The 11229-nt window shown below is 31.7% G+C and overlaps 1 protein-coding gene across 1 annotated transcript; it reads left to right on the forward strand.

Moving 5' to 3' along the window:
• The first annotated feature begins 321 nt into the window (after positions 1–321).
• On the forward strand, positions 322–10692 carry LOC107454151 (innexin shaking-B-like). The gene is made up of 3 exons (XM_016071225.3): positions 322–386; positions 4035–4545; positions 9547–10692. Exons 2-3 carry the CDS (start codon positions 4291–4293, stop codon positions 10690–10692), a joined length of 1401 nt encoding a protein of 466 aa, XP_015926711.2. The 5' UTR covers positions 322–386; positions 4035–4290.
• The last annotated feature ends 537 nt before the right edge of the window (positions 10693–11229 follow it).

The following is an 11229-nucleotide window of genomic DNA, read 5'->3' on the forward strand; positions in this document are numbered from 1 at the left end:
TTAGTCACTAGCAGTTGATAAAAAATATCTTACTTTTTTTAGGAATTTTACTTTTACAAAAAAAAAAAAAAATTTTTAAGTCCAAACCACCTTTTTCGCCCAAACCGAACTTGTATAAATGGCTTTGGCCAACCGTCTATTTTGGTACTAAACTACATAAGTCCGAGAGATGAGGACAACGTAAAATGTTTCAACTGTTCCTCATATAAAAGGATGAGTAAATTAGGAAGCAATAAATTTTATTAGTTCACATAAGCATGCATTATTATTTATATAATCATTCGACAGAAATAGGAAGAGTTTTTAAAATAGTTTGTTTATTGAACTTTTTGATTTTACTTATTGTTAAAAAGTTCATTTTAAGTTGTTTTCAATTGGAATTGATGGTATGTCAGTTTTTGTTAGCTAAAACTTCAAATTGTTTGAAAGTTTAATCGAAAACTAAAATGTCTACCTCAATTTAATAAATTAAGTTTTGAAATATTTTTTGAATTTGGCTGTGCTTTAAAAATAGCAATGTTCAAAAAGTAATTTGGAATTTTGTACTTTGAGTAATAGTTTGTTGTAATTATAACTTATAATAAATTAGGGGATAAATGTTAAAAACTGAAAATTTGCAGAGGCTGAAAGGATGTTTTTTTTTATTAAAGTTATCAGAATTCAATAACTTTATGTTGTAAATTAGGTTGATTAGTATATAAAAGACAGTATTATTTTTTTAGAGGTTGGATTATTATATCCTAGCAGTTAGACGAACTATTCTATTTAATAGCATGCTCTCAAATGGCGAAACTGGGAAAATGTTATTTGATAGCTACTTGTAAACTTCTCTCGTGTTTTGATAGGGTATTTTTCTTCAATATTTAAGGACGTAGTACAATTTCCGCTTCTCTATTTTATTTTTGATTAATTAAGTCTTATTTATGTTGGTTTTAGGTACCACTATAGATAAAATATTAAAGAAAAGCAGGAAAAAATGATATTCTTATAGCAGTGTGAGCAATACTAAAAGAATTAACGAATTACCTTAATTGTCATTTCGTTTCCCCTTTGCTTATAATGGAGTTTATGCTTATATTTGCTTATATATATATATATATATATATATAAATTCACTAGGTAAATTCCTCTGAAACAAGATACAAGATACCAAGATACTTATAAAACTGCTGGGGTGTTAACTATTTCCAGTTTTTTTTTGACATTATAGCATTTTTTGAGGCATAAAGCATTAAAAAAGAATACCATTTTGAAAATATTGCAAAGGCATGAAACGTAGCATACANAGGATATATATATATATATATACGGAGACAAAACTTCCGGGTTGTCATTTACAGTTTAATGTAACAATAAAATATATGAGAACTTTACTTTTAAAAAGATGTGAAAGAAATTACAAACACATAAAGTAAATTACTAACAGAAACGAGTAAGAAGTAACAGATCGTGAAAATTTTACCAGCAATAAGTATAGAAGTATTAAACAAAAAGAGTTAACGTTAAGTGCGCTTAGTAGTTCAAAGTAGCAAACTGTAATTAAAAATTACGAGAACGAAAAATAAAAGTATTTATTTATTTATTTGTTATTAAGCAGTTATACTTATCCTACTAAACTAAAAGAAGTGTCATCTAGCTTGCTGCGCGTTAAGTTCAAGAAGCATAATTACAATAGCAATAAAAAGCATGATAGTGTCATGCTTCATGTATACATATTTTATTAGTGCATAGAAAGGTAAATCATGCGATTTCCATGCCAGCAGAAGAGATACTGTTTTGTGCCTCAAAAAGTTTCATGCACAGTCCCTCCCCCCTAAAAAATGGACTACTTCGAAAGACTTGTGATCAAATGATCAGAACTTCACGTTCTAGGATTCAATGTTTCAAGGAAGTGACCTCAACTATGTTGATTGATTAGTGCAGACAATATTTTAAGTTACGAAATCCGATACAAAAAATCTATTTTCTCTAAAAAAATATACCCTTTTTATGACGGATTTAGATTTTTGAACCCCAAAACATAGGGGTTAGCTACAATTTGTAAAATATGGCCCCAAAAGAAGGGTCAGGAGAGCAGACCAAAGTTTGGACCCCTTAATGTCAATTTCACTTTTTGCGTATTTAGCCAAATTTTGAGAACATTTTTAGCAAATTAAAAAGTTTTTTGTACGCAATTTGGATTTAATTCATTTATCCTAAGACAACTTTTCGTAAAAAATTAATATTTTTTATTATTTTATTTAATAATAGTAAAAAAGAATTTGCATATTAACTTTTGACATCATTTTAAAGAGTGTCATTTTGCATGGCAAAATACAAAATTTGCGCGACATTGGTAGAATAGTTTCTGAGAAATCCAATTTCAAAAAAGTCGTATTTTCATAGAGTGCAAAAAATTTTCAATTTACTTAAGACTTTCTCAGGATAGCACGCAAAAATTAATATAAAATTAAGGTTCCAAACTTTGATCCGCTTTCCTTATCAAACTATTGGGACCAAATTTCCCAAATTACGGCTATTTCCTATATTTTAGGGTTAGAAATCCTAATCCGTCAAAAAAAGGGTATGTTTATTCAGAGAAAGTACGTTTTTGTGTCTAATTTCTTAACTTAAAATATAGTCTGCACTAATTATTTACCATATTTAAAATTACCATCTCGAATTATTAAGATAGAGTTCTAGAACGTGAAGATCGAATAATTAAATATATAATAATATCTATAAAAATATAAAAAAAACATATAATATATAAAAAACATTTTTTGTAACCCTTTTAAAAATGTGGGAGATAAAAGCAGTTAATTGAAAAAATTATGTTATCCCCCCTTTTTTGCTGTAATTTTGACAACAACAAAAAATTATTTCATTTATTTTGTAAATATTTTTGTATTAATATACATGAAAGAATGGTTCCAAATAATTCCTCTAAAGATACTATTTACACCGAAGAGCCATTACATTATGACCACCCTGCTAATAACATGTAGGACCACCTTTAGCCCTCAAAACTGCTAGCATCCGCCGTGTCATTGATTCCACAAGGTGCTGATAGGTAGTCTGAGGTATCTGGTACCAAGCGCTCACCAACTGGTCCTGCAATTTCCTCACATTGCGAGGGGGTAGCGTGGCAGCACGAATTTGGTTTTCCAAGTAGAACCACAAATGCTCTATTGGATTAAAGTCAGGTGAATTTGGGGGCCAAGACATGACTTGAAAGTCACTGGAATGTTCCTCGACGATTCGACCCTTATGACATGATGCATTGTCCTGTTGGTAAACACCATCCCCCGCAGTAAAAACTGTTGCTATGAATGGGTGAACCTGGTCTGCAACTGTGTTCAAGTAGCTTAGACACGTCAGGGATTGTTTTATGAGGATTATGGGTGGTAATGTGCCCCATGAAAGCATTGTTCCTGGGCGAGGGCGAGAAACCATGAAAAATTGGGCGAGCCCATTGTTATAAAGGGAGGGTGGTCATAATGTAATAGCTCTTCGGTGTATATTTGTTGTCCAATCAAACTTTTGAATTCAGAAGAAAGTGACATGTCTGTCTTAAAGGACTTTTTAATTCCTGTAAAAATTTCTTTTACAAATTTTAAAATCAAATGATAAATTTTTTTAATTTTCTTTGAATCTTAAAAAACTTCTAGAAACAGAGTTCTAAAACAACTTCTATGTCAACAATGAAAAATATTCGAGGTGAAAAGAACTAAGGTGCTCACGTTAGCTTATATCCATTCTCTTAACGTTCCAATCATTACAGCTTTAAGACCAAGTGTGTCCAGTAGTGTCTAAGTATAGTACAATGGCTATTTGCTTTTGCATGAGAGCATTTATTACGGCTCCTGGTGGATAGCTACAGAGTTATTATAAGTTTTTTTTTATCCTGAAAACGGTTTGTGTATCTAATTTATGCTTACTGTGCATTCACCCTATGCCAGCGTGCTTATGCGGTTTTCAGTGGAAAGTTTTTATCTGTTTTACTTGTGTCTTACTAAATTAATCAAATGTAATTTTTTATTTGGCTATTGCAGGAACACATCTTTGTTTTGTACATTGTCCTTTGGAGTTGTGTCCCATTGTTTTACTTCCAATTAAGATTTCTCAAGAAGACAATTTTCCTAACCATCAAGGTTTAGCACAGTAACTAAAATAGGTGCTGTGAAGATTAACGTCTCCTACTTGAAAGAACTAAAATTATTTTTTAAAGATTTTTTTTTTAAAAAAGAAGATTATTCAAGCATCGCTAAATGAAACGCTCTAGAAAGTATCCTTCTTTGTCAAAGTAAAATGAGTAGCATATTCGATACCATTAAAGGCTTAATTCAAAAAGAGAGAGTCAGAATTGATACTGACATTTTTCGATTACATCACACTTATTCTGTCTTCATTATTGTGGTCTTCATAATATTTGTTTGTACGAAACAGTTTGCTGGAGATCCCGTCAAGTGTGTTCATACCGACACTGACATACCAGATAAAGTTTGGAATACTTATTGTTGGATCCATGGAACGTATGTAGTTCCATCGGCATTTCACAAAAAAGTAAGTTTTCAATATAAAGTCCAATATACTTCATTTTTACACTACTGGCCATTAAACTCCATACACCTGGAAGATGGTACTCATGAAATTTGCATTTAAGGTAGTGCTTCTCAAACTTACTTTGTCTACCACCAACTTTAAAAAAATTGTCTTCTACTGCACCCTATAATTTTTAATTTTACCAGCAGGATAGTTATTATTACTTTGACTAAGTTTAATTTAATTATAGCAATCCACAAGAGTCTTTTATTTTTACGAGTTTAAACTTACATTTTAAATTAGACAGTTCTAAAGAGATCAATAAAACACAACTTTATAAAAAAAAGTAGGAAAAATTGTTATTTTAAATTGAAAAAAAAAACATTTTAGTTTTAAAACTTATCTAATAAGATTGATGAATCTGATGATATTTTTAAGCAAGTTTGTTAATATCAAGTTCGGATTTACTTAAAAGCAGCCGTAAGTCACCACGTTCAGTAACATGCAAACAATCTCTTTAGTTAACACTAGTTCTCTTTACTTAGTTCAGTTAACACTAGTTCTCTTTAGTCAGTTTCTTTTCACTTAGTTCTCTTTAGTTTGTTTCTTTTCACTTAGTTCTCTTTAGTTAGTTTCTCTCTTTAGTTAACAGCGTTGCCACAGCACTAAATCCACGTACCCAATAAGTTATAAGCCAAATAATATAAGTTAATAACCCAAATAAGTTGACGAGAATGTTATCAAAAATTGTTGAATGATGGTTCGCAATCCAGGGTACAAATATGGAATTTATTTTTGCAGTTAAAATTCTCAATAGCCCTTTTGAAAATTGATTTTAATTTCCTATTTTGTCATGAGTTCTATAAGTTCTTCTTCCAACTTTAACGTAGCTGCTGTGACCCCATTTGAAAAAGGATCTGACACCCAGCCTGATATTTCCAATTTCAAAATGTCCTGAAATCGTCCTTCGAAATACACTGTGGAGGTTCTCCAAATGTTGACAGTAAAAAAACAAGTCATCGTTGTCTAAAGATGCTCCTGATGAATTGGGAAAATTTTGAAACTCACGTCTGCCGTTATTCTTTTTGTATAAAACGCAATTTAGCTATGAATGCAGCGATGACATTTTTTGTTTTAATCAAGTTCAATTCGTCACCTTGAAGTTGGAGATTAATATCATTAAACAATTCATACAAATCTGTTAAGTACGCAATATTATTCTTCGATGTGATGAGGTTGTTACGCAATTCACTGTCTTTTTTTTTCTATGAACTCTGTCACAGTATCAAACAGATATTTTCAAGCAAGTATCTCTTGATAGCCAACGTACTTCTGTGTGATGCAGCAAACGGTTGAAATCTTCATCATAAGTAACACAAAGCTGATTAAATAATCTGTCATTAAAGGAGCTATTTCGTATTTTTTTCACTGCTTAATGACAAGTTGCAGTGACTGAAATAGCCGTTCACTCAGATTTCTGGTAACCAAAATGCTCCAGATGAATAACTCAATGTATGGCGATTACAAAAAGAATTTAATTTTTAAGTATGCTATGAAGCCTTTGTGAAACCCTGACATAGCCGGAACCCTATTCGTAGCTGCTGACGTAATGTTCTATAAGGGCACTTTTTTTGGCGACGCAAAATTTTTCCAGTGCATTAAATATAGTTTTTCTTTTTGTATCTGTCTCTAAGTTTCTAGCAAATAATAGTTCTCGGCATAATTTATTATCTTTAATAAACCTTACACATGATAACAACAATGCTTCAGTAGATGGTAAAGTAGATTCATCCAACTGAATTGAGAACTGATTAGTCCTCAGATGATTGCACTATGACTCTTCAGTGTTTTCAGCCTTCTCATCAATTTCTCTTTGAGCAGGAATTTTTGGATAATATTTGCCTCTTGTTTATGAAGCACAGTAGTTATTACTTATTTAATTGCTTGTAAAATAGATTCTTCTCCAACAGTGTAGGGCTTCCATGTTTTAGTAATTAACAAAGATCTGTTGTATGAAGCTCGAAATCCGTCATCGTCTTCTTTGGAAGCTGCCGCAAAAAGTTTTGATGCACTTGGCTTAGCTAAATACTTTCTTTCCTGGTCTTGGAAATAGGCTACATTTTTGTACTCCTTATTTGAATGAATTCTATTCAAATGATTTTTGCAGCCTAAAAAGTTGCAATTGCTTCATTCGAAAGTGTTTCTTTTGGCAAAGAAGGCACATAAATGAAGATGGAATCGTGGGATTTTCTATAAATCCGTATTTTATATACTCTGCACTATATTGCCGTCTCTTCTTTTTGGCTTCAGACATTGTTTAGATTTCGCGATTTACACTTTAATTAACGTCAGCGATGGCTTGTTTGTGTGACATTTTTGAACACTATTTCCTTAGTTATCAAGTTAAAAAAAATGCTTCACCGTGAAGCTGTTTGGAAACTACTCAACTTTGGAATTACTAAAACTTTGGGAACGCTGAAGAAACATTCATTTATTAAAAAATTGTATTAATTTTTCCCATTGCGCTTTTCCAATCAAAACAAAATAATTAAATTCGTTAATAATGAAAAAATGCTTCCCTGGTTACCATTTTTAATATTTATAACAGTTCATCTATCTTTTATTTCAACAAAATCCATAATGTGTCTCACTTCATTTTTGCTTATGTATATTCCTCAAGAACAAAATTAAAACTAAATTATATGCAGCTCAGTAGCACAAATTCAATAAAACTTAATATAAGATTATTAATGAAAAAGCGATGAAAAAATTCCATTCCTCTCTTGAAATGTTTTAAAAATAAAACAGTATTTTATTGGTTAACACCCTCACAATTCTTTAATATACTTTATTTTGCATTGTTTTTATGTACTTTATTATTAATAAACTTGGGGTTCCGTCGAAAGAATATTAGGTTAGGGTTCCATGGCCGAAAAATATTGGGAACTGCTCTCTTCAGAATATGGAATTGATGGGTTTAGGACTGAACGTCGTGCTAAATTTTAACTCCCCAACACGACTAACAGTGAAGAAGACAGATATCTTATTTGAATATGCGCAAGGGGTCGCACAACCACATTGTGGTTAGTGAGTATGGAAAGGAAGGATTCGTATGTAAAGCAAGTTTGTGCTCAAAGCAGTTCGACAACAGTTCCAGCGTGGCAACCAAGGCTTCTGATATCCTTTGTATTGCATTTAAGTGTGGGGCACAATAAGTGGTGTGATTACTGACCAACCTGATAATATAAATATGATCACATCATCCTCGCGGATGAATGCTGGATCTGTATGCAGATCCATGATTACACGTCCGTGTTTGGCGGCATCAAAGAGAACACGCGTTGCCAACTCGTATTTACTACATGCTGCTTGTACTATCTTGACCTTCCTTGAAGAATGTCCACTATATAGCTTGGCCAGCACTTTTTTCTAATCTTCATACAATATTTAGTTTATGGTTGCCGAGTGATTGCTTCCCTTTCACTCATCAATTACTACGGTCAAAAAATTATGTGGTAGTTGTGAAGCAAAATGACCCTTCCTTATCAACTGATCAGAGGGCTCGAATGCTACGCATTATTTGTCTGAATCCTTGTCCAGGAATATAAAGGCTTTTATTTCTGCAAGAGGTGTAAAATTTTGGTACTATTTTCTCAGACCCTATTTACATACGAATTTAATCACTTGTTCTTCCACTATAATGTAATCACCTAATAAATACCTTTCGGCTATTTACATTCCTTCCTGGAATAGCAAATTTAACGGTCAATAGTGTCAAATATGTTGTACGAAGGTTAAAAATTTTATCAAAAATTGTAAACTGGTGTTTGAAAGTGGATTCATTTTTTATAACAATATAGTAAAGGTTAAATGTTAATGAAATCTTTCCGACATAGCAAAATAAACAGACGCAAAACTAAGCAGCAGAGAATTATAAAATAAAAGATTTAAAAATTATGTTTTTTCCCCCTAACTTGACCTGAACGGAGGAAATAATTTTAATTTTCGATGAACCGTACGCTATTTAACTCAGGCCTGACAGGTTGGATATGAATAATGTACGGAGCATAGCTTATGATGCACATTTCCATTGTCACCGAGATTCCGCCCTCGTTAAGTCCTTCGAAAATGATGCTCCTTCCCTACACTGTTAAGTCTTATGGAAATAAAACTATTTCTTTTTATTCAATTGAAAAAAGTAGAATTTCCTTTCTAATTGGAAAATAATAGACGCAAAAACAAGGAAAAAAGTGAATATTATTTCGTCACTATTAATTAAATATTAATTAAATAATAAAACACAATTTAAATATTTTTTAAGCTAATGTTCAGAAACTTAATTAAAAAGAGATGATAATTCGGGGTTTGGATCAAATTTCATGAAATTTTAAATCCTTTTTTCTCTAATGTACACTCAAATTCGCAAAAGTATTAAGAGGATGCTATATCATGGGAGAATCATTTCATAGCAAATTCTGTTTCACCTTCGAATGAATTTTAAAATTTAAATTTAGAGAAAAATGAGTACAGGTAAACTTAGAGTTAACCAGAGTTCAATAGACCTTAGAGTTCAATTGCTGAAAAAACATTTTCAAAATATCGAAATGCCAACAAATTATGGTAGGATTACTTCTCCGCGCAAATTCCCATAATTTGTTTGTATTTTGATATTTTGAAAACATGTTTTTCAGCATTTGAAATTTCATGGTTTATTCTAGGTTCACCTGGACTCCCTTTTCTCCTAACTTTCAATTTTAAATTACTTATTCAAGTGAAGGAGAATTTTTCCATAAAGCTTTTCTTTAGACTCCTCTTAAGTAACTTGTTTCAATATTAATATGCATACAATTGTGTTAAATGAAAATAAAGATAGCTTTGAAATAATTCAGGCAATTCCTTCCAATGTGCTCAAATATGAATAAACTCAACTTACACCTTTTTTGTTGCCGAAATTTTTGCACTTGTTATTATTATTATTTTAAAAATAATTCTATATCATAAAATGATAAATTTATTTATTAGGTTGGAGTAGAAGTCCCTGCTCCAGGTGTAGATGCAACTGATGCAATGAAAGAGCCTCATAAAGTCAGATTTCTTTATTATTATCAATGGGTAATCTTTATACTTCTTTTTCAAGCAACGATGTTCTATATACCCAGATGGATATGGGTTTCTTGGGAAGGAGGTACATTAAAAGTTTTGACGATGGATCTTGACATTTCCTTGATTGATGAGTCTAAAAAGGCACAAAATTTACAAATTCTGGCTGATTATTTCCACTCCAGCTGGAACACACACAACTGGTATGCAAGGAGATACCTCTTTTGTGTCCTTTTGTGTGTCATAAATGTAGTTGGACAAGCGTACATGCTTGATACTTTATTAAATGAACATTTTTTTACTTACGGAATGGAATCTATCAACTACTTTCGTTATGGTGCAGAAATGAGTCCGATGATAAGGATATTTCCACGCATGTCAAAGTGCGAGTTTTTGGTTGGCAGTCAGTCTGGCGACATTGACAAAAGTTTCGCCCTTTGTATCATGGGTTTGAACAGCATTTTTGACAAAATATTCTTATTCATATGGTTTTGGTTTCTGCTTGTCTTCATTTTGACAGTCCTTGGAATTTTGTATTATCTCATACTAATTTTGTGCCCGCCTTTTAGAGTATTTGTTTTGTGTTACTTATATGGGTACGATCACAGGAAACACATACGTGTATTAGTTGGAGAAGCTTCTTTTGGTGATTGGTTTCTTTTATATCTGCTTGCAAGGAACATAGATTTTATTGTTTTCAGAAGCCTCTTACGCGTGATAGCTTGTAAGATTAAGGATTCGAAAGATCCCGGCGAAGATCAAGTGCGGGTGGAAGATTCTACACAGTTTCCAAGTGACCCATACAGGCAGTTCTCGAGTAGTAAAGTAAAACGTCTTTCAAGAGTAAGAAAAGCTGATGATGTAACACATTCCGGTCTGGAAGATCAACTTGAAGAAAAACCTGCTTACTCAATACAACTTGAAATTGGTAAATCAATTGATCAGGATCAAACTGAACTTTCGAAGCAGAAGGAAACCGACAGTGAACTCCAAAGTATCTGGGTTAGGCTTTTTAGAGGTGCAATCTCTTGGATAAATAAGAAATATCCGACCCGTAGAAATTTGTAAGGCCATTTAGTTCAGTAGTTCATTTTTTAAATATATTTTTATGTTTATATAAAATTTTTTTAATTGATGTCTTCTCTGTGATAAATGTTAATTAAAGTATTTATTAGCATCACTGTTATTATTCATAAACTATAATACTACAAAATATACATATAATTTACCTGGGAGGATGAGCACCTCCTAAATGGGCGTTATGATGCGCGGGGGTCATGAAATGACCTCTAATAAAACTCATTAATCCCCTCTAGAAAATAATTTTGATTCTTTGATGTTGAACATTTATTGTTTAAATATTTGAAGTTTTTTAACATTCTTTTTTAGATAAAATTATGTAAGACATCATAATATTCATTTCTCCGATAATTAGTAATTAAATTATTATATTATATTCAATATTATTGTTCTACTGCGTCTAAGTTTGGAAAATAATTCTCTAACACTTCATACAAAAAAAGTAAGATTTTCACCAAAGTGTTCACATAAGATATTGTCATCTTTATTTAAGTTATAATTCCCTAACTCTTCTTTCAAAAGAAA

The sequence above is a fragment of the Parasteatoda tepidariorum genome, chromosome 1, assembly GCF_043381705.1.
Source record: "Parasteatoda tepidariorum isolate YZ-2023 chromosome 1, CAS_Ptep_4.0, whole genome shotgun sequence".
NCBI classification, from domain to species: Eukaryota; Metazoa; Arthropoda; class Arachnida; order Araneae; family Theridiidae; genus Parasteatoda; species Parasteatoda tepidariorum.

Bases quoted from the DNA above. Each gene is read 5' to 3' on its own strand.
- LOC107454151 (XM_016071225.3), top strand. From the start codon at position 4,291: ATGAGTAGCATATTCGATACCATTAAAGGCTTAATTCAAAAAGAGAGA. The intron at 4,546-9,546 runs GTAAGTTTTCAA...TTTATTTATTAG, and splicing joins CATCGGCATTTCACAAAAAA to GTTGGAGTAGAAGTCCCTGC.